The 27,991-nt window shown below is 53.6% G+C and overlaps 4 protein-coding genes across 20 annotated transcripts; 3 read left to right on the top strand and 1 right to left on the bottom strand.

Annotated features, from left to right (window-relative positions):
• Nucleotides 1–546: 546 nt before the first annotated feature.
• Nucleotides 547–26,427, bottom strand: MAPK15 (mitogen-activated protein kinase 15). Of its 17 annotated transcripts, none has more exons than XR_015141222.1 (14): nt 6,190–9,302; nt 4,884–5,113; nt 4,599–4,628; nt 4,404–4,494; nt 3,812–3,913; nt 3,537–3,700; nt 3,200–3,339; nt 2,452–2,509; nt 1,968–2,105; nt 1,762–1,867; nt 1,499–1,658; nt 1,290–1,408; nt 1,071–1,199; nt 547–975 (listed from the first exon to the last, which is right to left on the bottom strand). XR_015141222.1 is itself a non-coding variant. In XM_086337619.1 (14 exons), exons 1-14 carry the CDS (start codon nt 6,626–6,628, stop codon nt 799–801), a joined length of 2,112 nt encoding a protein of 703 aa, XP_086193745.1. In that variant the 5' UTR covers nt 6,629–9,302; the 3' UTR covers nt 547–798. The 17 variants fall into 17 exon arrangements, 15 of the variants coding, with proteins under 15 accessions (XP_086193745.1, XP_086193749.1, XP_086193743.1 ...); XM_086337619.1 differs by having other exon boundaries at nt 3,812–3,942; XM_086337623.1 differs by having other exon boundaries at nt 3,812–3,942; nt 4,884–4,982; nt 6,190–6,766.
• Nucleotides 11,081–14,039, top strand: LOC147359821 (uncharacterized). The gene is made up of 4 exons (XM_086337750.1): nt 11,081–12,406; nt 12,578–12,703; nt 13,175–13,205; nt 13,837–14,039. The coding sequence occupies exons 1-4, from the start codon at nt 12,160–12,162 to the stop codon at nt 14,036–14,038; spliced, it is 606 nt and encodes a 201-aa protein (XP_086193876.1). The 5' UTR covers nt 11,081–12,159; the 3' UTR covers nt 14,039.
• On the top strand, nt 14,602–20,487 carry LOC147359820 (coiled-coil domain-containing protein 166-like). The gene has a single exon (XM_086337749.1). It carries the CDS (start codon nt 18,937–18,939, stop codon nt 19,450–19,452), a length of 516 nt encoding a protein of 171 aa, XP_086193875.1. The 5' UTR covers nt 14,602–18,936; the 3' UTR covers nt 19,453–20,487.
• Nucleotides 19,453–20,487, top strand: CCDC166 (coiled-coil domain containing 166; the record flags this gene model as incomplete). Its single annotated transcript, XM_086335666.1, has 1 exon — nt 19,453–20,487. A coding segment is annotated over one exon (927 nt), but the record flags the coding sequence as incomplete, so codon positions are not given.
• Nucleotides 26,428–27,991: the final 1,564 nt, after the last annotated feature.

The following is a 27,991-nucleotide window of genomic DNA, read 5'->3' as shown; positions in this document are numbered from 1 at the left end:
GGCTCACACTGGGCGCTTTGCCTCATAATACCAGAGGAGGAAGCCTTGAGCCCCACAAGACGTTCACAGCTGCTCTCTCCTTCCCCAGCCGAGGTCTGGAGACAAACCGAGCACCTGTCACCGTGTTGGTGGGGCGTGACTGACTGCAGTCAGGGGCACTGTCCCACGTTCTCCCCTTTCCTGCTGTGGCCCAGGGCCACAAGTGTGGTCACACAGTGGCTTGCAGCCCAGCAACAGATGCACTGAACAGGACCCTCGCCGGCAGGACCACCGTGGGGACCGCCTCATTCCTGCAGCACCCCCAGCTGGGACCTGAGGTGCTCAGGCACCAGGCAGGCCCTGGATGCTGTAGACAGAGGTGACCCCAAGGCAACCCCCAGGCAGCCTTAAGCTAGAGAGAAAGCGCTGGACATGAGCAGACAGGAGCCCAGATGACAGCATATGGCACCCTGGAGGCGTCTCAAGGGCTCTGTCCTCCAGAAGGGAAGAGGTTTGGTGCAGCCTCGCTGGCAGACCCTGGCTGAGGATGACAGATAGGCAGGCGGGTGGGGGACAGATAGAACTTTATTGGAGGAAGTGATGGAGGTTGGGGTGTGAACCTCAGCGAGTCCCCCAGAGAGGCCCAGACAAGCTCTGGGACTCAAATGTGGCCAGGAGAGGGTGCTCTGGGGAAACGCTAGGTGGAGAGCACCAGGGGCTTGGGCCCCGGAACTTGCCGGAGGAGGGGCAACCTAAGGACTGGGGGAGAGGCGCGGGGCTGGGCGCCGGGGAGGTCCGCTTGAAGACCCGCAGGGCGGCTCAGGCGCGAGGTCCCGGGAGGAGGGGCAGGCAGCCCAGCGCCGAGAGGCAGACGGTCCCGTAGGCTTGGGAGTAGCCCCCCAGCGTGGCCCGCGCGGCTCCCTGGGCCCCCTGTGCGGCCGAGGCCCCGAACATCCTCCGACCGGGCCGGGCCGCCCCGGGAGATCGAGGAGGAACCTGCACAGAGACCAGAATCGAGGACCGCGGAGGGAGCGCCCAGCGGAAGGGAAGGAAGGGGGCCGGGGGGCGGGGAGCGGGGCGCATGGGCTCACCCGTGGCGCGCCGGGCTCGTTCGCACCGCGGCCCGGGTTCCGGTCACTCCGGATCAGTGCCCGGACGGCCACCTGGGCGGCGGCCTGCGAGGTCAAGGAGGGCGCCGCCTCCCTCACGCCGGGCTTCACCTGGGGAGGAGCGAGTGGCAGCGTCACCAGCGCCCTCGTAAAGAAGCAGCGGGAGCGGTCCTGCCCTGCCGCGCCCCCACCACGACCTACCCACGAGGATGACGTCGCCCCGCCGGGCCCCGCCCCTTTCCCAGGACCTCCTGGGGGCGGAGGCTGGTGGAGGGGGGCTGAGTTCTGCCTGGGAGGGTCCTGGGCTCCGCCGGGGGCGTCTGTGGGGTCGGGAGACCAAACCCCCGGGGTCAGGAGTCCGGCGCTGCTGGCGGTTGGTGGCCCCACACATCGGCCACCAGACCACGCACCGTGCACGGGGCCGAGGCCGGGGTTATTCCGAGGCCGGCGTCCGGAGTTCAACGCGGGCGAGCCCGAGGGCAGCTGGGCCTCCGGCTCGGGGGTCGGGGGGCCGCCCCCCAGGCCCGTCTCCTTCGAGAGGCGGCCGTGGCCCCTGCGCTCCAAGATCATCTGCGAGAGCGGAAGGGCGCTCAGAGGGCGGTGGGAGTGGGGGCGGGGTCGCTGCGCAGAGGAGGCCTGGGGCCCGAATGACGCGGGTGGCGTCTCGGAGCACCTGATGGAGGCGGCGGCGATACTCGGCGGCTGAGAGCTGGGCTCCTTCCTGCACCGGGAGCCGCACGTCCCCCCCCAGTGTCCACTCACGGGCCGGGCAGTGGAACCTGCGGGGAGCCAGCCAGGCGGGTGCTGGGGTGGTGGGGCCGGGCTGCCTCGGGAGAGCTGCTCGGAGCTTTGCAGCCCACCGCCACCCCCAGCCGCTACCTCTGCACGTAGGGGTGCTGCAGGGCCTGGGCTGCGCTGAGCCGCTTGTGCGGGGCAAACACCAGGAGTCTCGAGAGGAGGTCCAGGGCATCTGGAGGGGTGTCGGGGGGCAGGAGGGCATCTAGAGTCTGCCTGGGCCTGCGGGAGGACAGCTCGTCAGGGTTTCCAGGGTCTGGCCCCCCGTCCACATCTATGCTCCTTGCTAGGGTTTCAACTTCTACCCGTCCCCCAGTTTCCTGCCCCCTGCATCACCCTCGGGCGCCGAGGAAGGTCGTCAGGCCCCTGATCTCTCTGAGGCCTGGGGCGGCTCCTGCCGCTCTCCCAGAGCCAGCGGGGCCCACCATGGGGTCTCCTCATTTCAGGCTGACCAACAGTTACCCAGTTCAGGACTGTGGTCAGGAGGGCAGGGCCCACGGAGCTGACACTCGCTGGCCCTGAAGGCTGCAGGGAGCACGCTGGGGCCCCCTGAAGCCCCCGCACTCACCGGGACCCCAGGTGCTGCAGAACTGAGATGTTGCAGCCAGAGCCGAGCGCCAGGAGGTCTGGGAGCAAGGGCAGAAGGCAGTGTACTCAGGAGTCAGGAAGGTGGGTGGCCACTGCTTCCGGCCTGTGCAGCAACCTCCTCTGCAGGGCCTTGGCCTCTGGCTCAAACCCCGAAACCAGGTCGCACACCACCCCTAGTGTGCCCACACGTGCACCTGTCCTCACACGCCTGCCTCCTCCACATGCCGCGTGCTCTCGCATGCACGCATGTACCCCCCACCTCCATGGGGAGCGCCTTGCCCCCTCCACCAGAGCAGACTGGGGAGAGAGCAGGGCTCCCCACGCTGCCCTCACACCGCCGCCCCCCAGGCAGGAGGGACCACTGCGGGCTGCCCCTCAAGCCGCCTCCACCCATCGCTTCGCTAGCACCGTGTCCGGCCCCTGGCAGCACAGTGTGGCGCTGCCTGTCGCCCCTCCACAGAGCTCGTGCTGTTCCCTGCCCCCGCTGGACCCTTGATGGGCACTGCCTGACCCTCGTGGGCCCCGTGTCCCTGGCAGAAACCCCCAGCAGCCCTCCCCTGGGCCCACCCTGCACAGCTTGCCCCCTCCAGGCTTGCCAAGGCCTCTGGACCCTGCTCATCCCACCTCCCTGCCTTTCCCAGCCCCATCCCCTCCCCGCTGTCCTCCCATGCAGTCCTGATCCATCCCCCCACAGCTGTGTGCCAGCAGCTGCCTGCCCACACACTCACCCTCCTTGGATGGTGGCGGGATGGCCTCCAGGATGAGCTCCAGCTGGTGGAGGGTGGACGTGCCAGGGAACAAGGGCCGCCCCCGCAGCATCTCCCCCAGAATGCAGCCCAGACTCCACATGTCCACCCCAGGGGTGTACCTGGTGTGGGGGTGGGTGGGTGTGGAGCTGGAGGGGGCACTCCAGAGGCCGAGGCGCAGGTGGGAGGAGGGACTACGAGTGGGTTCTGGGACTCGAGGGACAAGAAGGCCAAGGGCCCTGGCTGGGCAGGGGGGCGCGGGGGCCCTGACCTTGCAGGGGGAGGTGGGGCGGGATGAGGGCAGGTTGCTTGCTGTTACCAGCTGGAAGACAGCAACACCTCTGGAGCCCGGTACCATCTCGTGGCCACATACTCCGTCAGGGCATGCCCCTCGGGGACCTCAGGGAGGCCACTGAGGGGGCGAGCCAGGCCAAAGTCACAGAGCTTCACCAAACAGCTGGCATCCAGGAGAACATTGGATGGCTGGGGGTGTAGAGGCAGGCTGTGGGCTGACCGGGCTGGGGCTCGAGGACCTGGTGCACTGCTGGAGCACTGGCCGGGCAGTGGAGCTCAGCAGACAGGTGTGGGTAGTACCTTCTGGTCCCGGTGGATGACCCGCCCTGAGTGAATGAACTTGGTGGCCCGCAGCAGCTGGTAGAAGATGTAGCGTTTGTGGGTGTCCTTTAGCAGCGTGCCCTTGCAGATGACAGCATTCAGGTCGGTATCTGGGGAGGCCTGCGGGTCAGTCTGGCGGGCCTGGGGAGGGTGGGCCAGGCGAGCCCACTCTGCACCCCCACGGGGACTCCTAAGCCCCCACAGACCCAGGCCTCGCCGGCACATGCTGGGCACAAGCACTGCCCGGGAGCCCCTGCCCGCCTCTCAAGCCTGCCCACCATCTTTGTCAGCACAGCAAACAAAGTTTGTGGAATTGTTTTTATACTTTATTTCATGCTCCATTTGTTTTATCAAATGAGCAGGAAAAAAGGACACATAGCTGCAAAACCTCACAGAGGCGGGGGTCAAGGTATTCGCCACCAGGCCTTGGGGGCTGACACTCTCCAGCTCCAAGGGACTCTGCTCACGCTGAGCGCACTGGCCACTGCGGGAAACACTGGGGTGTGGGCGGGCGGGGGCAGTCCTGGGCCTGGACAAAGGGGGACTGGGGTCTGCGGGAGGCTTCACTCACCCATAGACTCAAACACCAGGTAAATGTCCCTGTCGTTCTCTGCCGGGATCACATCCAGGAGGCGGACGATGTTGGGATGGTCCCCAAATTCCTGGGGAAAGAGCAGGGGGCTGTGCCCTGGGGGCCAGGGGCCAGGCTTCCCCTTCTTTGGAGAAACAGCACCTGGAGCAGCAGGTAGATGGCCTGGCCACTCACCTGGAGAAGCATGATTTCCCGGAACGTCCTCTGGAAGGAGACAGAAACATGAGTGTGGGTGTGGAGCAAGAAGGAAGGCCCTGTCCGGAGAGGATGCGAAGGGACAGACGCTCAGTGCCCGCACGCCTGCTGGACCCTGGGTTTGCAGGGGGCGGTGCTCTGAAAATTGCAGAAACCTGCTGTGATTGGGTTCCCAGTTGTACCTTTCCGACACAAGGCCGCGGGGGGCCACCCCCCAGCCCTGCCTCATCCTTTCCCACACTGCTCGCTTCCCTACTCACTTACCTGGGCATCTGTCTTATCCTTGAAGGCATCAAAGATTTTCTTGATGGCCACGACCTCGCCAGTCCTCCGATCCACCGCCTTCCACACGATGCCATAGGCCTGAGGAGGACGGTGGTCAGCCTGCAGGGCACAGAGCCCCGCCAGGGTGCCTCCTGCAGACACGAGCCTCCTCCTTCCCACTCTGCTTCCAGAGAGGGGAAGCCCCCAAAGTTGCAGGCCTTCAGAGGAGGCTGATGGGAAGCAATGGGGGTTAGAGGCAAGAGAGGGGGCCTCTGGGGAGGCCCCAGGGGGATGTGGGGTAGCAGGTCCTGACTGTGGAACGGGAGGGAGTTTCTGGGTGGGTCCCTTCTCTGACAGACTTTCACCTTTGCAGGCATCCTGATCCCACTCTCGTGTACCCCATCCAGCCTGTCCGCAGATCCTGTTGGCTCCAACTTCAGAATTCATCAGAATCTGAAGACTTCCTCTCCCCTCTGCCCCTCCATCCTGGTCCGAGCCTCTCCCACCTCCAGCCCTATCACTGCCCTGACCTCTTAAATTCTCTCCCCCACCCACTCCCACAGAGCATCCTCAGCCGAGCGGGCAGCCTGGCCTTGTAAAGTGGTACCAAAGGCTGCTCCTCTCCCCGTGTCACTCACAGCAGGAGCTGAAGTCCTTGCAGTTCCCCAAATCCCCATGTTCCCAGACCGTCCCCCTAGTCTCCTGTCCAGTTACATCAGCTCTGCTTCCTCCCACCAGCTCAGCATGTCCTTGCCCCAGGGCTTCTGCATGACTGCTCGCACTGTCTGCAACTCTCTCTGCTCCATGTCTCACACTTGCACACACCCTGTGATCCACCGTGACACATGTACTCTCACACAGACACATGTACTCTCACACAGTCCGATCTGCTCTCCCACGCCCACAGTCACAAATGCACTCGGGCTCTCACGGGGCTCTGGCCAGCACTCCATGCCCACCCCGCTCACTGGCTCAGGCCCTTCTTGGGCAGGCGTCTGCCTGCCCTCGGCGCCTGTGTCGCACTATGGGCACCGGGAGAGGCAGCCGGGAGCCTGAGGCGGTGGTGGGGACAGCGGGGGCCGGGGGGCTCTAGGATCAGACCTGAGACCTTGGGGGGCCCAGCTCTCAGCTGCTTCTCAGAGCCAGGGGACAAGTTCCCTGTGAGTAGGGCGCCCTGTTGTCGGAAACGGGGTACACCTGCAGCTCATGGAGGACGCAGGACCCCAGCGCAGGAGTCCCTGCAGCGTGGACGGCCCTACCCACGTCCTGCAGGTCCCGCGGACGCCCGGGCGCCTCTCGAGCTCACCCCCTTCCCGAGCCGCCGCTTGAGCAGGTATCGCTGGGCGACATGACGGTCCACCTCGGCGGTGCACATGTCGGCAAGCGGGAAGCAGGAAGCCTCCAGACAACCTCGGGGCTCCAACTGTTGAACCCGGTTGCCTTGGGAACCGGCGGAGCGCCGTCTGCCGTCCAAACCCCGCCCCATCCGGGGCCTCCGAGGAGCCCCTCCCCGCAGCCCCGCCTCGGGGCCCGCCCGGCCGAGCCCGAGAAGGTTGCCCTCTGCGCCCCCTCGCCGCACCTGCGCCCAAGGAGCCTTCTGCCCACCCCGGGCCTCTGTACGTGCGGTGCCCACGGCCGGGCCTCCCTCTCTGCCTTCTTCCGGGCTTACTAAGGCGGTACCAAAGGGTAACGTGTGACTCGCAGCCCTCCTCTCCGGAGGTATTTGGGGGCGGGGGCCGTGGCATCCCCAACGTGTAAAACGCTACAGCCACTTTGGGAAAATATTTGGTCGTTTCTTAAAACGTTTAACTTAAATTTAGCGTGACTCGGGCATCTTCCGGTGGTAGTCACCCAAGAGAAATAAAAACATGCGTCGAGTTACACACCCACGTACATAGCTTTATTTGTAACAGCCCCAAACTGTAAACAACTCGAATGTTGCTTCCAGCATTTGAAACAGGAATAAACAAAAAGTGGTATAACCACACAGTGGAATATTACGCAGAAAAACAGAAAAGGACAGCTGTTGATACACACGACATGGCTGAAGCTCAAAATCATGATGCTGATTAAAGAAGCCAGATCTTCTGGTGCCATCTGTACGAAATTCTAGAGAATGCCAACTACAGATCACCTACAGATCTGGTGCCATCTGTACGAAATTCTAGAGAATGCCAACTACAGATCACCTACAGAAATTCTAGAGAGTGCCACCTACAGATAGCCTTGTGGTAGAGTGGAGGGAGAGATGCCTTGCAAGTGGTACAAGAAAACTTTAGGAGGTGATAGAAATGTTCAAGCCTGGTGATGGTTTCAGACATTTAACACATATGTTAAGACAGTTGAAACTGTACACTTCAAATATGCGCAGTTTATTATACTTCAGCTGTATCTCAGTATAAAGTTGGAGGGGGGAGGGGATAAACATGAGAAAAAGAAACAAGAGATGAGAGACTTTTATTCTGGTCGTGAGGGAGTGACTGGACTGTCCATGCTCTTCACTGATGAAGAGTTAGGACAACCAGCACCGCAGGACTGTGCTCTCAGCAAAACACACCAGATGAGGGCCTCTTAGTTCTCTTGCTGAGCACCACATCAGGGCAAAGATGGAGAAATTTCCAAGAGTCCAAGCACAGAACAAGAGGGGTGGGGGGTGGGGGGGTAAGCTGAACAGTCCAGATTTCATATAGGCAGAGGACACCTTTAATGCTGAGCAGCCAGGGTGGACATCAGAACATTCAGGAGAAACCCCAGGCGGGTCATGGCCTCAGTGAAGCGACTGAACTAGCTCTCGACTAAAGGCTGTTCCGCACCCATCATGACTGTGGAGAGCAAGCCTCAAAGGGAACAAGATGACACAGGCTGTTTAGTTTAACAGGCTGCCAAGGATGTCAATACTCTTTAAAGGGAAACAGGAACAAAACAATACTCAGTAGCATAAAATTCACAATATCCAGCACCCAATAAATAGTTATTAGACTTACCCAATTAAAATTATGGACAAGGGCTTCCCTGGTGGCTTGGTGGTAAAGAATCTCCCTGCAAATGCAGGAGACATGGGTTTGATCCCTGGTCTGGGAAGATCCCACATGCCTTGGAGCAACCAAGTCTGAGTGCTACAACTAGTGAGCCTGAGCTCGGGGAGCCCAGGAACCGCAAGTGCTGAAGTGCTCCACAGCAGAAGAAGCCACTGCAGTGAGAAGCCAGTACTGCAGCTAGAGAGTAGCCCCTGCTGTCTGCAACTGGAGAAAGCCCTCATGCAGCAATGAAGACCCAGCACAGTCAAAGACAGGTAAATAAAATTTAAACCAAACCAAACCAGAAAACTATGGACAAAGACTTGAATAGGACCCATCTTCAAAGAAAACGTACCAATGGCCAGCAGCATAGGAAAAGACACTTGACATCATTAAGTATCAGGGAAACGCAGTCATGACACATGGGGTCACGCTTGCCCACTAGGATGACTGCAAAATGAAACGAAGTCTTGCCAAGGATGGAGAAAAATCAGAACTCTCATAAGGTGCTGGTGGGATGTAAAACAGTGCGGTTACTGTGGAAAACTGTTTGGCAATTCCTCAATAAGTTAAAGATAGAATTCCCATATGATCCAGCAGTTCCACTTCTGGGTATAAGTGTGTGCGTGCATGCTCAGTTGCTCAGTCGTGTCCAATCCCTAGCTTGCCAGGCTCCTCTATCCGTGGAATTTTCCAGGCAAGAACACCAGAGTGGGTTGCCATTTCCTACTGCAGGGGCTCTTCCTGACCCAGGGATTGAACCAACATCTCTTGCATCTCCTGCATTGGCAGGCAGATTCTTCACCATTGCACCCCCTGAGAAACCTCTGAGTATATATCCAAGATAAATGAAGACAGATATTCAAACAAATACTTGTACATGAGTTTTTGCAACAGCCTAGTCACAAAAACCAAAAGGTAGAAACAACCCAAATATCCGTCAACTGATGAATGGTTAAAGAAAAGTATATCTATACAGACAATGGAATATAATTCATCCATAAAAAGGATTTAAGTAATGATATATGCTACAATGTGGAAACACAGTGCTAAGTGAAATAAGTCAGATACAAAAGGTCACATATTTAATGATTTTCACTTGAAGGAAATACTCAGAATATGTAACTCGATAAACACAGAAGGGCTTCCCTGATGGCTCAGTTGGTAAAGAACCTGCCTGTAATGCAGGAGATCTGGGTTCGATCCCTGGGTTGGGAAGATCCCCTGGAAAAAGGAATGGCAACCCACTCCAGTATTCTTGCTTGGAGAATTCCATGGACAGAAGAGTCTGTCAGGCTACAGTCCATGGGGTCAGAAAAGAGTTGGACATGACTGAGTATGGATGCACTTTTAAAAAGCTATTCATGCTCCTGGATATATAGAAAATATGAATAAGTAGAAAAAAAAATGATCAGTGAATTCAAAGACACAGCTACCCAAACTGAAACCACAGAGGGGAAAAAAAAGAGTAATGACTTGTGGGATAGTGTCAACCAAAAGGGGCGTGCAATACGTATGTTTGAGAAAGTAATGGCTGAAATTTTTGCAAATTTAAAGAAAAAATGATATATTCACAGATTCAGGAAATTAAATGAAACCCAACTAGGAAAAACACAAAGAAGTCATAACTAAATTGCTGAAAAGCAGTGATAAAGAAACAATTTTTAAAATAACCAAAGAAATTTACGTGCAGAGGAACAAAAAAATAAGCATGACTTCAGAGTTTTTATCAGAAAAAAAATTCAAGCCAGAAGAAAAAGGAATGACGTCATTAATGTACTCAAAGGGGAAAAAAGCCAATCTAGAGTTCTTGAACCAATCCCTAAAAGTCCAGCATATAGAAAGCATGGGTTTCCCTGGAGGCTCAAATGGTAAAGAATCTGCCTGCAGTGCAGGAGACTCAGGTTCGATTCCTGGGTCAGGAAGATCCCCTGGAGAAGAAAATGGCAACCCACTCCAGTATCCTTGCCTGGAGAATCCCATGGGCAGAGGAGAAGAGCCTGGCAGGCTACAGTCTCTTGGGTCACAGAGTCAGACACTACTGATTGAATAACACACAGAAAGCATATACAATAGTTTTTGAATGAGAAGCTGGCTATGGTTAAAGCAGAACTCAGTGCTAAAAAATTAGAAGAGGAAGTACAGGGCTGCCACACAGACATGGTAACTCTTCAGGCTGGAAATGGACTGAATCTGGTGAGAAACACGGTCTCAGGAAACCACAGGGGCCTTTAGTGGAAAAGCCCCCTGCCAAAGGAAATGGATGACATAAATCATTAAATGACTGGGGCACTGATGGGAAATGTATGCAATTAAATGTTCTATTATATTTAAAATGGTTTCATATTATTGACATCTTATAATCAAGAAAACTGATACAGACCATAGAAAATAAAGATGCAATTCAAGAACTAAAAGAGGAATTACTAGTATCAGGAATGAAAGACTATACTCCTACCAAACCCTTCAAGCATTGACCAGAAAATAAGGGTTTATTGTCAACAACCTCCCACCAAGATACTTGATAACTTAGATGAAATTAAAAATTCACTGAATGAGTGGGAATATTCCCCAGATATAACCAGTAATAAACAAAGCGAAAAGCTCTATGCCTACAAGGACAGAGAAGAGAAGGAAAAGAAGGACTGACAACCACTTGGATAGGCTGAAAGGGATGAGAGCTGGATTCACTGCGGAGGGTCTGAGGTGGGGAGCGGGGCCGTGAGCCGGGCAGGAGGCACAGCCAGGCGCTCCCCAGCGGTGGGCAGCAGGAGCAGCAAGTGGATGCAGGAGCAGCAAGTGGATGCAGGAGCCTAGTGAACTCACCAACAAGGCAGGACCAGGGGTGGGGCGTGGAGCAGCCCCACACAGCTGCGGAGGGCAGTGGGCACCGCTGGCCCATGGCCGGCAGCCCAGCCCCTCTTCTCCCTGCCTCCTCCTCGGAACCCGCACCAAAGGCAGTCTCAGCCCTGCCATTCTCCCAGCAAGAACACGGCCATTAAGCAGAAGCAGCCCCAAATCAGTGAATTTCAGCAAAAAAGAATTCTGCAGCATGAACTTCATTACATTCACTTAATTATTAAATCAGTTTTTCAGTGGTCATTTGACTCATCCACTTGCTCTTTTTAAATCTGCTATTACGTGTTTTCTCTTGGGGCAGTTATTTCCACCCAGTCCATTTTCCCCTTGTTTAAATATCCTTGCAGATATAAATTTTGTCAATAAGTTTTTATTTTCTCATCAAGTGTCAGTTGACAGTTTTATTGCATGCAATTGTAGCTTCAGGTTTGTTCTGAGTGCATTATTGATTTAGGGTATTTATTATGCATTCAAGAAAAAGTGGACCGTGCATTGAACTTTTAACTGACCCATGGGGAAATCACGTGCAGTTTGGAGGGCCTCATCCAGGAAACCCACACTTGGGGGGAGTGAGCACATGGCAGGTCAAACCCCCAGGTTGAGATGATTTGGCCTGAAGTTCCTGCTTCATGGTCACCAGCCTCCCTAACACTCTGGAGACCAGACTCACGGGAGCCCTTCCCGGCGGCACAGTGTCACAGTCCACGTGGGCCCCACCCTTCCCTGTGAGTCACAGTCCAGGTTCGGGGCCCCACCCTTCCTGCCCCTCAGTGTCCAAGTCTGAGCAGATATCAGCTGCGTCCCCACCTACATTACGGTGGAGCCCACTGCCCATCCTGTCCCCAGAGCAGCTCTGAGCCTGCAGCAAGAGGACCTGCTGTGCTCCCCAGCACCTGGGGCTCCAAACTGGGCTCTCCTCTCCCGCTCCCAGCGAGGGCTATGGACCCACGTACCCCAGGTCACCCCAGGCAGCTGCCTGGGCCTCTCCTAGGAGGGCGCCTTTGGGTTGTAGATGGACTTGTCTCTAGATCATGTGTCCAGACTCAAACAGGGGACGCCCCTCCTGACTGTCTCTCAGGGGTGTCTCTGAACCAGCCTGTGGAGGTGGGTGCTGGCATTGCCATCGGAGCCTGCGCGGGGCTCTGGACTCTGGGCATCCTTCTGTTTGTCATTCCCTTCCTCACAAACAGAGGTAGGTGAGCACCCCTGGCGGGGCGCACAGACCAACCTGGATCATACCCCGAGCCCCCTGGCCTGGCCACTCGGGGGACCAAGGACCAAGCCACAGGCCCTGGGCTCCAACGAGGCCTCTTCCCAAAGCTGTGACCCACTGACCCTGAGCAGGCCAGGGCCCTGGGTCACCACAGCAGCATTGCCACAGGGCCCTGACCCACCCTCGCATGCTCCGTATGCACATGTGCGCAGCCAGGGCTCCTGCCGGCTCCCGCCCGTGTGGCTCCTGGGAATTGGGTGACGTGCAGCATTGTCCCTCACAGCTGTGTGTCCCTCACGGCCTGTATGTCTGGGGAGGGCACTTCCTTCACGGGCGGCCACGGCTGTGGGAGCTGACTCACATCGTGGCCTGGATCTTGTCTTTCCAGCTGAGGCTGACCATGAGCCTGGTGTGGGTCTGGCACCGGTTCCAAGGTACTTGGCTGTTGGGGAAGGCCGTTTGAGGAAGGTGGCCAGTCCAGGGCCAGCTCAGGTTGAGGGTGGGACAGGGCAGGGCGGCAGGCAGCCCCAAACGGGGATCTAGGGAAGATGACAGACTTGGGGGCCTGCCCAGGATGAGAGAACAGCCAGGTCCGGGGTCTCCAGGGCTTGACCTCAGCCAGAGGATGCACTGGATAGACAGGCTCTCCTGGACCTCTCTCATGGTCCTGCCCATCCTCCCCTTCACCATGGTGATCGCCATCAGTGCTGTGCTTCTGATCAAGGGACAAGGTACCAGGGTGGGGCTGGGGCATCCCTCCTGCCAGGCCCCCTTTGTCTGACCTCTGCCAGAGAGGCAGTGCACACAGTGGGAAGAGCCCACTAAGGCCCAAGTCACAGACCCAGTGCTTTCAGGAGTCCTCACTCTGTGCCTGTTTTTCCATCTGTGACATGGGAGCAGGAAGTGCTTACCCGCGGGTCAGACACACAGCCCAAGCCCGTTGGTACTCCAGAGAAGGGGCGCTCACCCCAAGTCTCCAGAGCCAGGAGGGAGGGCTCCAAGGCAGAAGGAACAGCAAGCCAGGGCGGGAAGGTGTGCCCTCTGGTGGCCTGGCCAGGTAGGGGCAGGGGCTCAGCGAAAAGAGCCGGATGGGACACTGTGCTGCGGCTCAGGGTCCAGGGCAGGCTCGAGCCCACCGGGAAGGAGGTAGGGGGGTGGCCTTGGGAGAAGTTGAGCAGACTGCCAGTGCCCCTTCCTTCCAGTGTCTTTCCAGCTCAGGGTCCCGGTTAAGAGGTGAATGACCCCTCCAGACACTCCCCAGCCTGGGTCTTGGCCCCTGGAAGGACAGAGACCCCATGCCATCACGAAGGGAGGGTGGAAGACCCCAAGGGTGGGGAGATGGATCAGGAGTAACACTTGGCTTTGAATCTGGGCCCTTGGAGGTGAGTTCCGTTTCCAGTGGGCGGCGGGGGGACCTGGACACTAGTCACCCCTTTCTCAGCACAATTAGAGAAAGCCCCTGAGGTCTGCAGTGGGGGCGTCTCAGCCCGCCTCCAGGCCCGGCATGCCCCTCTTCCCCGGGAGAGGGGCCGCTCCCGTGAACACCCACAGGCCCCGTGGCCTTCGGCGCGGAGCGAGCCCGAGGAAGCCAAGGAGACAAATCTGACCCTAATTGCCGCGGGTCAGAGTCGGCCGGGCGGCCGGCTCAGCTGCGAGCGCCGAGGTGGACGCTTCCGGCTGGGAGGGGGCGGACCGGGCGGGTGGGGCGGAGCAGGGAGGGAGCCGATCCCGAATTGGGCGGGCTTTGCCCGTGATCGCCGCAGGACCCGGTCAGGGGCTGGAGTCGGGCCATGGGGGCGGGTGGGGGGACTTCCCTGGGGCTCCGCCTTCGAGGCCCTCGGGATTGCGTCATCGGGAATTGCAGCGCCTGGGAGAAGAAGTCTCCAGGAACCCAGAGAACCAGCAAGAGGAAACGCTCGCCACCCCTCTTCGGTAAAGAGGCGTTTATGAGCTGTAACGCGAGGACAAATCGCCGAGAAACCTGCGAGGCCCGGACGACTTTAAAAACCTCTGCTCATCGGGTGCCTCACTTCGAAACAGAAATTAAAAGGCCAAGGTCTGCCTAGACACTCCCGCGCAGATGTGTGCGGGGCAGGAGCCCGGGAGGGGGGACGGTGCGGCGTGGCCTGGGAGGGCAAGGGATCTGAGACCGCGGAGGACCCGCCCAGCCCGGTCTTCAGAGCAGGTCCTCACCTCGCAGTCTGGTTCGGTTCAGTTCAGTTCAGTTCACTTGCTCAGTCGTGTCCGACTTTTGGTGACCCCATGGACTGCAGCACGCCAGGCTTCCTTGTCCATTACCAACTCCCGGAGCTTACTCAAACTCATGTCCATCGAGTTGGTGATGCCATCCAACCATCCATCCTCTGTTATCCCCTTCTCCTCCTGCCTTCAATCTTTCCCAGCATCAGGGTCTTTTCCAATGAGTCAATTCTTCGCATCAGATGGCCAGGGTACTGGACTTTCAGCTTCAGCATCAGTCCTTCCAATGAATATTCAGGACTGATCTCCTTTAGGATGGACTGATTGGATCTCCTTGCAGTCCAAGGGACTCTCGAGAGTCTTCTCCAACACCACAGTTTAAATGCATCAATTCTTTGCATTCAGCTTTCTTTATTTATTCAACTTTTTTTTTCTTTATTTATTCAACACTCACATCCATACATGACTGAAAAACCATACCCTTGACTATACAGGCCTTTGTCGGCCAAGTGGTGTCTCTGCTTTTTAATATGCTGTCTAGATTGGTCATAGCTTTTCTTCCAAGTAGTAAGCGTCTTTTAATTTCATGGCTGCAGTCATCATCTGCAGTGATTTTGGAGCCCCAAAGATAAAGCCTGTCACTGTTTTAATTTGTTTCCCCATTTATTTGCCATGAAGTGATGGGGCTGGATGCCATGATCTTAGTTTTCTGAATGTTGAGTTTTAAGCCAGCTTTTTCACTCTCCTCTTTCACCTTCACCAAGAGGTTCTTTAGTTCTTCCTCGCTTTCTGCCATAAGGGTGGTGTTATCTGCATATCTGAGGTTATTGATATTTCTCCCAGCAATCTTGATTCCAGCTTGTGCTTCATGCAGCCCGGAATTTTGCATGATGCACTCTGCATAGAAGTTAAATAAGCCGGGTGACAATATACAGCCCTGACATACTCCTTCCCCTATTTGGAACCAGTCTGTTGTACCATGTCCAGTTCTAACTGCTGCTTCTTGACCTGCATACAGATTTCTCAGGAGGCAGGTAAGGTGGTCTGGTATTCCCATCTCTTGAAGAATTTTCCACAGTTTGTTGTGATCCACACAGTCAAGGGCTTTGGCTTAGTCAATAAAGCAGAAGTAGATGTTTTTCTGGAACCCTTTTGCTTTTTCAATGATCCAACAGACGTTGGCAATTTGATCTCTGTTTCCTCTGCCTTTTCAAATTCCAGCTTGAACATGTGGAAGGTCTCTTTTCATGTACTGCTGAAGCCTGGCTTGGAGAATTCTGAGCATTACTTTGCTAGCATGTGAGATGACTGCAAGTGTGTGGTAGTTTGAAAATTCTTTGGCAGTGCCTTTCTTTGGGATTGGAATGAAAACTGACCTTTTCCAGTCCTGTGGCCACTGCTGAGTTTTCCAAATTTGCTGGCATATTGAGTGCAGCACTTTCACAGCATCATCTCTGCATATTTGAAATAGCTCAACTGGCATTCCATCACTTCCACTAGCTTTGTTCAGGGCGATGCTTCCTAAGGCCCACTTGACTTTGAATTCCAGGATGTCTGGCTCTAGGTCAGTGATCACATCATCGTGATTATCTGGGTCATGAAGCTCTTTTTTTGTACAGTTCTTCTGTGTATTCTTGCCACCTCTTCTTAATATCTTCTGCTTCTGTTAGGTCCATACCGTTTCTGTCCTTTGTTGTTTCCATCTTTGCATGAAATGTTCCCTTGATATCTCTAATTTTCTTGAAGAAATCTCTAGTCTTTCCCATTCTATTGTTTTCCTCTATTTCTTTGCATTGATCACTGAGGAAGGCTTTCTTATCTCTCCATGCTATTCTTTGGAAGTCTGCATTCAGATGGATATATCTTTCCTTTTCTCCTTTGCCTTTCACTTCTCTTCTTTTCTCAGCTATTTATAAGTCTTCCTCAGACAACCATTTTGCCTTTATGCATTTCTTTTTCTTGGGGATGGTCTTGATCACTGCCTCCTATACAATGTCACGAACCTCCATCCATAGTTCTTCAGACACTATCAGATCTAATCCCTTGAATCTATTTGTCACTTCCACTGTATAATTGTAAGGGATTTGATTTAGGTCATACCTGAATGGTCTAGTGGTTTTCCCAACTTTGTTCAATTTAAGTCTGAATTTAGCAATAAGGAGTTCATGATCTGAGCCACAGTCAGCTCCCGTTCTTGTTTTTGCTGACTGTACAGAGCTTCTCCTTCTTTGGCTGCAAAGAATACAAGCAATCTGATTTCAGTATTGACCATCTGGTTATATCCATCTGTAGAGTTGTCTCTTCTGTTGTTGGAAGAGGGTGTTTGCTATGACCAGTGTGTTCTCTTGGCAAAACTGTTAGCCTTTGTCCTGCTTCATTCTGAACTCCAAGGCAAAACTTGCCTGTTACTCCAGGTATCTCTTTAGTTCCTACTTTTGCATTCCAGTCCCCTATGATGAAAAGGACATCTTTTTTGGGTGTTAGTTCTAGAAGGGCTTATAGGTCTTCATAGAACCGTTCAACTTCAGCTTCTTCAGCATTACTGGTTGGGGCATAGACTTGGATTGCTGTGATACTGAATGGTTTGCACACGAACAAAGACCATTCTGTCATTTTTGAGATTGCACCCAAGTACTGCATTTTGGACTCCTTTGTTGACTATGAGGGCTACTTCATTTCTTCTAAGGGATTCCTGTCCACAGTAGTAGATATAATGGTCATCTGAGCTAAATTCACCCATTCCAGTCCATTTTAGTTCACTGATTCCTAAAATGTCAATCTTCACTCTTGCCATCTCCTGTTTGACCACTTCCAATTTACCTTGATTCATGGACCTAACATTCCAGGTTCCTATGTAATATTGCTCTTTACAGCATTGGACTTTACTTCCATCCACAACTGGGCATTGTTTTCTTTTTGGCTCCATCTCTTCTTTCTGGAGTTATTTCTCCACTCTTCTCCAGTAGCATACCTACCAACCTAGGGAGTTCATCTTTCAGTGTTTTATCATTTTGCCTTTTCATTACTGTTCATGAGGTTCTCAAGACAAGAATACTGAAGTCGTTTGCCATTCCCTTCTCCAGTGGACCATGTTTTGTCAGAACTCTCCACCATGACCTGTCTGTCTTGGGTGGCCGTACACAGCATGGCTCACAGTTTCATTGAGTTAGACAAGGTTTGGTCCATATGATCAGGAATCTGTTTTGCCATCAGTCAAATGGTGACAGTGGCCCCAGGCAGGCCCCAGGGTGATGCGGTGGAGAGCGTTGTTGGCTGCCTCTGGAGGCAGAGAGACCCTGGTTAGGAATGCCAGGCTTGGAGGAGAAGGGGTACCAAATGGGCCTGGTGAAGCCCCCACTGCAGGGTCATGGCTGATTCTTGCCCTGTTCTACTTAGGCTTTCCTCACTTTTCTGTAAGAAGCCCAGATCATTCAAGGCCAACACTCAGATGCTGTTTTAGGAGTTTATGAGTCAGTATTTCTTTAAATTTTTTTAACATGAAGATAATGGAAATTCTGCATTGTTAAAAGTTTGTCACTTTAACTTATAAAATACATTTTTATAAGGAGGACAATGCTTCAAGTGTGTTCCTAATTTTAAGAAGCTCTGCCCACCTTTGGTGCACGTGTAACTAACTAGAGCAAGTCCAGCCATTGGAGCAAAGTGCTGGGCTCTGAAGTCAATCTCCTAAGGCTTGTTGGAGGCAAGCCTTCCTACACATGTGGTTTCCTAAACTGTGCTCCTCACAATATTATGAGTCATCAGTTCTTGAACCTGTCCCTATGGCAGCCTATGTGGACATACCGAGACAGAAACCCAACGATGTGAAGGCAGGGCAGAATGGGTAGAGATTTAAGTTACTTGTCAAAAGCATCAGACAGGATGGGAGGCCTGTCCAGCCACTCTGGCCGGCTGAGAAGACCAAGCGCAGGTCAGTGGGTTGAGCTGAACAGATGCCTCATGGGCCTGCTGAGGAGAGGAAATCCCAGAGAAAAGCTCTCCTGACCAGGGGATGGCATCCGTATGGGGTTGGCCTTCCCAGCAGTCCTAACTCCTAGAGGGCTCCAGAGAGGAGGAAGGAATCACGAAGTGCTTCGAGGAAAACTGGGTCTCGGAGTGATGAAAAGTTATGAAGAAGCGTTCTGTACTGACAAGATATACGGAGATTTCGTGTGCGGCAGGGTGTGGTGGGGGAGGCCAAGAAATTGGCGAAACCTCTCCTCATATGGCGGCCACTGGCACAGGGGCTGCAAAAGGGTCGTCTGGACGTGGAGAGTGGAGTCTACTCCGGCTGCTGCTGGGTCTGCTAGATTCAGAAGCAAGCCCAGTGTGGTCCTCCGGGGAAAGCCGAAGTCCTGCCCGTCTGGACTCCGATCTCTGCAGGGCAGGCACACGGGCCATCACGCACCAACTTCGAGTGAGGGAGTTGGGGGGAATGGAGAAAGCGGGGAGGTGGCGGGGGAGGGGGCGCTGCGCAAGCAACAGAACTGGAGTTGGGGAGGGCGACTAAGTTCTGTTTCCATGGAGACCATTCCGGCTGAGGGACAACACTACTAAAGGTGGACGAACCCCGACTGTCAGCCAAGGTCCGGAAGGAGCCCACTAGTAAAGGTTGGCAACAATACCCTGACCCCTGATTGACCCCAAACTCCTGATTCTGCCTCCCGCAGCTTCGTGACGCTGATACGCGTCCAACCTCGCCAGAACATTCGGGCTTGGGGTGGGGCAGGGCTGAGTTAGAGGAGCGGGCTGGGGGCCCCGACCCATGGCGCCCAAGAAGAAGCGTGGGCCGGGCGCCGGGCGCCGGGGGGGCGCGGCGGGAGAGGGCACCGAGCCACCGCTGTCGGAGCGCGCTCAGTACCTGCAGCGCAAGCACAAGTTGCTCTCTGAGGAACTGGAGGCTTGTAAGCAGCGTGTCGACCAAGTGCTGCAGGAGAACGACTTCCTGGACAGCGAGGCGCCACGCCTGCGCGAGGAGAACCGGCTCTACGCGAGCTATGCGAGCACGCGCGCGCAGCGCTTCGCCAACGCCATCGTTAGGCTGGAAGAGCAGAACCGCGTGAGCCTGTCGCAGATCCACTCGCAGCGCGCAGAGCTGGCGTCAATCTACCGCGGGCGTGAGGACGAGGTGCGCGCGCAGCTGCTGGAGATGGAGGCGCGCGCGGCGCAGATGGCGCAGCAGGTGCAGGAGCTGCAGCCCTACAAGGCAAGTGCGCGCGCGCCTGCGGGCGGGCTGGGCGGGTGCCGGGCGAGGTGGGTGCGCGCCACGGACAGGCGCTGACCCGCGCACCGGCCGCAGGAGCTGCAACTGGAGCAGCTGGCCCGGATCCGGGCGCTGGAGCGCGAGCTGCTGCATGTGCGTGTGGAGCACACGCAGCTGCTCCACCGCGTGAAGCGGCGCTTCCTGGAGGACAAGGCAGCGTTTGAGCGCGAGGCTCGCCAGCGCGTGCAGTCGCTGGCGCGGTGCGCGGAGCGGGAGGCGGCGCGCGCGCTCTTGGCGCACATCCAGGCCATCAGAGTGGAGAATGGTCGCCTGCGGCAGGAGCTGCTGCAGCTGCTCCGCCGGGCCCAGGTGCTGCAGGACACGCGGCGCCAGTTGCTGGAGCAGCGCGAGCAGCTGCGGCGCCAGCATGAGGACACGCGGGACCTGGCGCGCGTGCACGGCTGGCTGCGCCGAGGCCCCGAGGGCCCGCCGCTTTGGGAACCAACGCCGGCCGCTTCTGATCCCGAGTCTTTTCCCTCCAAGACCCCGTCGAACGCGACCTTCCGGGTCCCATCAGTCCCAGCCTCCCACAACCCGTCTCAGGTCTTATGCCGCGCGGATTCTTGGACCCCGTCCCTGCCCTCAAAGGTCTCAGTTCCCAGGGTCCCGTCACTGGTCCCGTCGCATGTTGGCACCAGGGTCCTGTCTCTGGTCCCTTCGAAGGCCAGTTTACGAGTCCCATCCCACGTGGGCTCCAGGGTCCAGTCCTTGTCCGTGTCGCGCCCAGGCTCCCGAGTCCCATCCCTGACCCCATCCGGCCCGGGCTCCGGGGTCGCGTCCTTGACAACGGACTCTCAGTTCTCTTCGCGGTCCTCACTGCGTGCCGCCTCACAGAACACCATCCTCTCTGGGAAGCTCGTCCCCAGGTCGAGCTCTTATCCTCTCCCAGTCGAAGGAGACGGCGACCGTGATGCTGCAGATGAAGCCGCCTCCGGGAGAGCCTGAACCTACCTCAAGGAAGGCTAGGGAGGCCAGAAGGTGGCGGGGAAAGGGGCTGTCCAGGAGGCGGGTTTGGGGAATGGATTATGAATAAAGGCGTGACTCCCTCCACCACTCTCTGCTCTGGCACCGCCTGCTTCGCTGTCCAGCGTTTCCGGCCAGTGCAGCGGCCACTCATTATGGCTTCCAGTTTCCAACCTGCAAGGCTGGTCCTTCTCTGCCTTGTGTGTCTGCCGGGACTCCACAGCTGATTGCATTGGCAGGGGCAGAGGGAGACGACCACGCCACCGTCTTGCCCACAGGGCTGATAGTCTGGTGGCAGACATGGACATCGGGGGCGTGGACAGGTAGTATGAGAGCATGGAGGGAGTCTGGCAGGACGGGGAGGCGCTGGTGGAGGGTCCCAGGCCCTCAGGAGCCATCGAAAGGGCTGGGCTTTGTTCCGGCGCCAAAGGGAGTCACAGGAGTTTTTATGTTTAACCTACTGAGTTTTTTGTTTCTTGTCCTGCTGGGTGGCTTTTGGAATCTCAGTTTTCTGACCAGGGATTGAATATTGAACCTGGGCCCCGGCAGCGCCCAGTCCTAATCACTGGGGAATTCCGGGGATAATTTTTAATTTTTATTTCGCTGTCAGACCCAGTGCGTGGAGGCCAGTTAGTACAGTGTCCATCACGTGTGGTTTGCGTTCCTCAAGGCTGTATCAGGGAGGTAAGTGTAGGGGAGACCAGGCCCCACGCACCCCTTTCATGCCAAGCGCAGAGCAAGGTTTCACGGGGTTGGAAGAACGGACCGGCGAGGTGGCCACAGCGAGAGCGGCCAGAGGGCTCCTGGGCGTGGAGACCCCGAGGGTCTCCCGGGTCTCCACAGGTGGATGTGTCACCGTTACCAGCGGACCTGGGCCCTTTGGAGAAAGGAGTTCAGACCGCAGCTTTCAATCTGGGCTCCACCCCCGCACCCCGACGTCGCCGTTGGAAATTTAGTTAAATATTCTGGTTCCAGGTTGAAAATCCTCAGAGGTGCCTGGCAGCAGCAAACACAAATTCTCTGGGAAAAGTTTGTTTGAAATCCAGGACAGTCAAGTTCTCAGAACTGATTTCAATTTTAAAGGGGCTCTTTATAGATTTGGGAAAGGAAGTAAAACAAATTGAGTCCATGGCAACAAAGTTGCTCCCAGAGAGAGACCTGTCAGAAGGTCGGAGTAGCAAAGTGAAGGGTTCTGATTGGCCAAAAACGCAACAATTTCAGCATCAAAAAGGAGGTACTGAATCGAAACACATCAAATACATAAAATACATGAACTTAAAATGCAATAATCTAGCATTCTAAAAATTGCTAAATTGCGAATTCCCTGATGGTCCAGTGGTTAGGACTCTGCTATCACTGCAGGAAACCTGGGTTCAATCCCTGGACTGGGGACTAGGATCCCACAAGCTGTGTGGAGGGGCCAAGTGAATAAATAATAAAATTTGGTAAACAAAGAATCACACATCCAGTCTGCCTTTCCCATATGACCTGTCAGGATAAACAAATTGTTGGTGAAGGAAAATTACATACAGCACTCCACTTAATATAGGTGTAGAAAAAATACTCAATCAGGATGGTTGCTAAAGTCTATGGGTGGAATTTGATGAGGATAAGTGAGTCTAGCTGATCCCTGAATCCATGAGTGACCCTGACTTTACTAAGAGTGAGATATGAAGTGCATTCTGGTATGAAACAGTAGCATCCACACCAAGCAACCTATACAGCGTTAGAAACAACATTCATATAATCCAGATTCTAGTTGTAACTACCAGGATACAAAATACAGGGGCCAGAGGAATGTGTTAAAAGGCAAAGTAGGGATGCAGTCATTCAAATCCTCTATAGGACAACTTTTTTTTTTTTTTTTTTTTTTGCCAAAAATGACTCTCCTTTTTTGCCAAAAATGAATAGCAAAGAATTTTTTTAAAGTATAGAGGGGAAATTGTTAACAAGTAACAGAGACTCAGGGCTTCTCTGGTGGCTCAGTGGTAAAGAACCTGCTTGCCAATGCAAGAGATGAAGGAGACACAGGTTCAATTCCTGGGTTGGAAGATCCCCTGAAGAAGGAAATGCAACCCACTCCAGTATTCTTGCCCAGGAAATCCCATGGACAGAGGAGCCTGGCGGGTTACAGTCCATAGGGTAGCAAAGAGTCAGGCACAACTTTGTGACTAAACAACAGCAGAGACTTAAGACACATTTGCATTAAATGGGACTTGTGGACCTTGCTCAAGCCTTTGCTTTAATTTGTGGTGTTAAATCAATAGAGTGTTTTGGTAACCAGGAAGCTAACGGACAGCAGCGTAGTCCACAGTTCTCTTCCCAGCACTGACACTTCACTACCCTCCCGCCTGGACACCCCGGGTCCTCAGGACCTCTAGCCCGCTGGTTTCCGTGAAGCAGCTCCCTGAGAGACGGCTCTGAGTAGGCACTTGTCTACTTCTTTGTAGTTCTGCTTTGTTATTTTATGTGTTGAGGCAATTATGAGTTGCATACGCGTGTAGAACTACAGGCTGTTCTCTGTGCGTTGGCTCTGTCATCAGTCTGCAGTGCTCACTGCTGCCCACAGCCTGACAGTAATATGTGGGCTCCAGCTTTTGGGGGGAGTTGTCTTGCACCCCCTTTCTACCAGCGTCAGTTTTATATTTTAGATGTGTCCCTAGAATCAGTATGTGTGGTTCTTGTATCTTATTATTTTTGATATTTACTTACTTATCTGTTTCTGACTGCATCCGGCCTTAGTTGTGTGCACAGGCTCAGCTGCCCCTCAGCATGTGGGACCTCAACTTCCCAACCAGGGACTGAACCCGCATCCCTCTCATTCTTGTATTTTAAAATACAGTCTGACGGTCTCAGTCTTTTAAGTTCAGTAAACCAATGTAAAAATATTGGTTTTACATTGGTTTACTTGCAGTGTTAATAGAAGTATTCTTTTTTATCAGTTAATTGTATACTTTCTGTATTTCTCCCTTTGTGTTTCAGCTGAACCCTCCTCACTCTGATTTCATTTGTTTCTCTGCTTGTGTGACAGTCACACTCTTCTCATTTAGTGGTCACCTGAGAAGTGTTAATGCACATTTAAACTCATAATTCATGGAGATATCTTGACTGTCCTCCCAACCCTTGGAATGCTTTAGATATCCATCACACCCTCGTGACTTAGAACCTGCTGATAACAGGATTTTAGTTCTTCCTCCCCAGTGACTCATGCCTGCTCCACAATGGAAGGGAATTTAGGAGTGGGGTGGGTGCCAGCATCATTAAGGAAACCACTGGGTGTCCTATGTCCCCTCTGCCATACAAAAGACTCAGACATTCCAGAGAGCAAGCCACAGGCTACCACCAAATGGTGGCCAAGACCATCCATTTATGGCTGAAAGCCAACAGCTTAGCCAGATACCTGACTGGATGATTGGGGATCAGACCCCACCCTGATGCCTCCCCAGGAGATGGGACCAGGACAGACAGCCCACACCCCCGCAGCACTGCACACATGGATATTCTTGGGTATTTCCCCCCAAATCAGATTCTTCCATCAGGGCTTCATTATCCTTCACCAAGTCTTGAGAATAAGCCACAAGCTCCCCCAAAACCATGCAGACCTGGTCTGCTCAGATCCAACTTTTGCTCCCAGATCTGTTCAGAATCACCCTCCTCAGGACCCCAAAGTCTCTGGCCACAATGAGTCCTTGTGTCTTTCCCAGGTGAAGCAGGGAGACCTGCTTCAGACATTCATCGAGCTATTCCTGATGATGCAGGAAAGCACAGTTCCAAGACACCTTGAGAAAAAGGCCAGCAGGAGGAAGATGCCTAGTTCCCCACACATGGGATGAAAGAATGAGGTCACACTACAGATTCTACAGATGTGAAGAGTAGTGTTACTTCTGCTCTGACCAACTCTGTGCCAAAAAGTTCAGCAACTCAGATGAAACGGACAAATTCCCTTATAAACATAATTTTATGAACCGACAAAAGAAGAAACCTTGTCACAGAAAAAATACCAGACTGAGCTGATTCACTAATGAACTCTACCAAACCCTCAAGGAAGAATACACCAGTCTTAGAAGCCTGTAGATCAAGGGAAAGCAAACCCTTTCCAGCTTGTGTTATGAAGCCAGCAAAGCCTTGACCTGATAAAGACATCACAAGAAACATACAAAAATACTTTTTCATAAGCAGACACAGAAGTCCTTAACAAAACATTAGGAAGCCCAGTACAGCCATTTACTAAAAGAACTCTGTATCGTGTCCAAGTGGAGTTTATCCCAAGAACACAAGGTTGGTTTTTTCTCCAGTCCCTGGAGTGAGGGACTCCAGCGCTGGAAGGGTTCAAGAAATTCCAGGCTGATGAACACATGGTGATTCAGGAGAATAGAGTGTTTAGAGAGACCATGGAAGCTCTGGGCTGTTTCCCCATACTTTCCCTATGTGTCTTCCATAGGGCTATTCTGATCCTTATCCTTTGATCATAAGCCATGATCCAGTGAGTTAAATGTTTCTCTGAGTTCTGTGAACCATTCTAGCAAACTAATCAAACCCACAGCCTTTGCTGTGGTAACCTCCAGATCCAGAGCCAGTCAGAAGCACAAGTGGCAACCTGGACTTAAGTTTGGCATCTCAAGTGTGGGGAGAGAGGCAGCCTTCTGGGACTGAACCCGTAACCTGTGGTATCTGACATCATCTCCAGATAAGAGTGTGTCACAATTCAGTTAGTTGGTTTGGGAAAAAAAAAAAAACACACATTCGACGTAGGAATATATTTAACAAATCATCTACTCCCAAAACTACAAACTTTAAGATGGAAACAAATGGAGCGATGTCCCCTGCTTATGGGTATTATCAATTCTCCCTAAACTGATCTAGAAATTCAACACCACTCCAAGTAAAACCATAGCAGGGTTTTTTTTTTTTGGTTTTGTTTTGCAGAAATCAACAGGATGGTAATAAAATTTACATGGAAAAGCAAACGACATCGAATAACCCATCCTGAAGAACAAAGTTGGAAGACTTACACTCCCCTTGATTCTAAGACTAACTACAGTAATTAAGACAGTGTAGTACTGGCACAGACATATATAGATCAATGCAACAGCAGAGAGTGCAGAAACAGATTCACCCATACAATTAGGTGGGTTGGTTCGTTTGTTTTTGGTAGTGCCAGGCAGCTTGCGGGATCTTAGTTCTCTGAATTAAGGAATGAACCCGGATCTTCAGCAGTGAAACAGTGGAAGCTTAACCACCTGACTGCCAGGGAATCCCCCAGTAAAGTGTGTTTTATGACAAGGGCATCAATGTAATTCATACCATACCCCCAAATAATTCAAGATCGATGTTGGACCAAAATGTGAAAGATGAAACTATAATGTTTACAGAAGAAAAAAAACTGAAGAATCTTTTCCTAACCTTCAGAAAGATCCCATGGTTTTACAGGAAAGACAGGGCCTTTTGTGATGGCTACACTTCAGAAAGATTCTCCCTGCGGTGAGCAAATCGTACGGCAGCAGGGCAGGACGGGATAAGGGAAGACAAGGAGACGACCACTGGCCACTGAGATGGTCGAGTGGAGGGATGAATGGGGGCCCGGGCGGAGACATGGAGGGTGGAAACGGAGAGGGCAAAACTCAAGGCGATTCCTGAGTTAGAGCGCCAGTCATCTCGGCCGATGGACTAGGCAGGAGCACGCGGCTCCCACCTGCGAAGCTGTCCTGAGCGAGGGTATTTTTTGGTACTAAGCAGGCAGCGGGACACAGCAGCTCCCACCGGAGCGGTCCAGGTTGAATTTACAGAAGTGGAGGCTGCCCAAAACACGGACGCGGCCGCCCAAGGAGCGCGCAGCAGGAAGCGGAAACAGGCTCGGGCCTGATGAGGGTCGGGGCCAGCGCCCTGGGGAGCGTCAGCCCGGCGGCCGCACCTTAACCGACAGGCGAGTACCCGCAGGAAAACCCACCTGGGACCTCCACAAGGTAGGCCAGACGGGAGCGGCCATGACGCACACGTCCCAGCGGAAGTGCTTGTCCCGCCGCCGGAAGCGGCGCTTCCGCCCCTCTAGGAGTTTGTCTTGGTGGCGGTGTTGTCTGGAGCCGGCCGGATCCTCTCCACCGTCCGGGGCTGCGAGAATAATGGAAACACGGCACGTCAAAATCTGCGGAATGCAGCTAGAGCGATGTTTAGAGGGATGTTACTGGGTTTAAATATGTACATCAGAAAAGAAGAAAGGTCTAAAACTAATTACCTAAAATAATTCCACCTGTGTGTGTGTGTGTGTGTGTGTGTGTGTGTGTGTGTGTGTGTGTTTATTTTTGGCTGTAGTGAGTCTTCCTTGCTGGGAGGCTTTCTGTATTTGAGGAGAGTTGGGGGCTACCCTCTAGCTGTGAGCAGGCTTCTCATTGCCATGGCTTCTCCAGTTGCAAAGCACAGGCTCTAGGGTACAGCTGACTTCTGTAGTTACGGGCTCCAGAGCCAGGCTCAGCTGCCTCATAGCACGTGAGATCTTCTTAGACCAAGGATTGACCATGTCCCTTGCATTGGCAGATGAATTCTCAACCACTGGGCTACCAGAGGAGCCGCCAAAATCCTTCACTTCAGTTGCTCGGTCGTGTCCGACTCTGCGACCCCATGGATGCCAGGCTTCCCTGTCCGTCACCAACTCCCAGAGCTTGCTCAAACTCATGTCCATCAAGTCAGTGATGCCATCCAACCATCTCTTCCTCTGTCGTCCCCTTCTCCTGCCTTCAATCTTTCCCAGCATCAGGGTCTTTTCTAATGGTTAATTCCTCGCATTTGGTGGTCAAAGTATTGGAGCTTCAGCATCAGTCCTTCCAATTAATATTCAGGACTGATTTCCTTTACCATTGACTGGTTGGATCTCCTTGCTGACCAAGGGACTCTCAAGAGTCTTCTCCAACACCACAGTTCAGAAGCATCAATTTTTTGTGCTCGGCTTTTTTTATGGTCCAACTCTCACATCCATACATGACTACTGGAAAACTCACAGCTTTGACTAGGTGCACCTTTGTCAGCAAAAGTAATGGTTCTGCTTTCCAGGTTGGCCATAACTTTTCTTCCAAGGAGCAAGCGTCTTTTAATTTTGTGGCTGCAGTCACCATTTGCAGTTATTTTGGAGCCCCCGCAAAACAATGTCTGTCATTGTTTCCCATCTATTTGCCATGAAGTGATGGGACCAGATGGCATGATCTTAGTTTCCTGAATCTTGAGTTTTAAGCCAACTTTTTCACTCTCTTCTTTAACTTTCACCAAGAGGCTTTTCAGTTCCTCTTCGCTTTCTACCACAAGAGTGGTGTCATCTGTATATCTGAGGTTATTAATATTCCTCCTGGCAATCTTCATCCCAGCTTGTGCTTCATCCAGCCCGGCATTTTGGGTGATGTACTCTGCATAGAAGTTAAGTAAGCAGGGTGACAAGATACAGCCTGGATGTACTCCTTCCCCAGTTTGGAACCAGTCCATTGTTCCATGTCTGGTTGTAACTGCTGCTTCTTGACCTGCATACAGATTTCTCAGAACACAGGTAAGATGGTCACCAGACCACCTTACCTGCCTTCTGAGAAATCTGTATGCAGATATTCCCATCTCC

This window comes from Bos grunniens, chromosome 14 (genome assembly GCF_055505025.1).
Source record: "Bos grunniens cultivar Pamir isolate PY7600 chromosome 14, Bosgru_T2T1.0, whole genome shotgun sequence".
Lineage (NCBI taxonomy): Eukaryota > Metazoa > Chordata > Mammalia > Artiodactyla > Bovidae > Bos > Bos grunniens.
This window is presented reverse-complemented; position numbering and strand designations above follow the sequence as displayed.

Bases quoted from the DNA above. Each gene is read 5' to 3' on its own strand.
- MAPK15 (XM_086337615.1), bottom strand. From the start codon at position 6,628: ATGCCACGGCCCCCGCCCCCAAATACCTCCGGAGAGGAGGGCTGCGAG. The intron at 5,114-6,189 runs GTGAGCTCGAGA...GCTTCCCATCAG, and splicing joins AGCGGCGGCTCGGGAAGGGG to CCTCCTCTGAAGGCCTGCAA. The intron at 2,510-3,199 runs GTGAGTGTGTGG...CCTTGCTCCCAG, and splicing joins CCCGCCACCATCCAAGGAGG to ACCTCCTGGCGCTCGGCTCT.
- LOC147359821 (XM_086337750.1), top strand. From the start codon at position 12,160: ATGCTCCGTATGCACATGTGCGCAGCCAGGGCTCCTGCCGGCTCCCGC. The intron at 12,704-13,174 runs GTACCAGGGTGG...CCTTCCTTCCAG, and splicing joins GCTTCTGATCAAGGGACAAG to TGTCTTTCCAGCTCAGGGTC. The intron at 13,206-13,836 runs GTGAATGACCCC...CGGGAATTGCAG, and splicing joins CTCAGGGTCCCGGTTAAGAG to CGCCTGGGAGAAGAAGTCTC.
- LOC147359820 (XM_086337749.1), top strand. From the start codon at position 18,937: ATGGCGCCCAAGAAGAAGCGTGGGCCGGGCGCCGGGCGCCGGGGGGGC.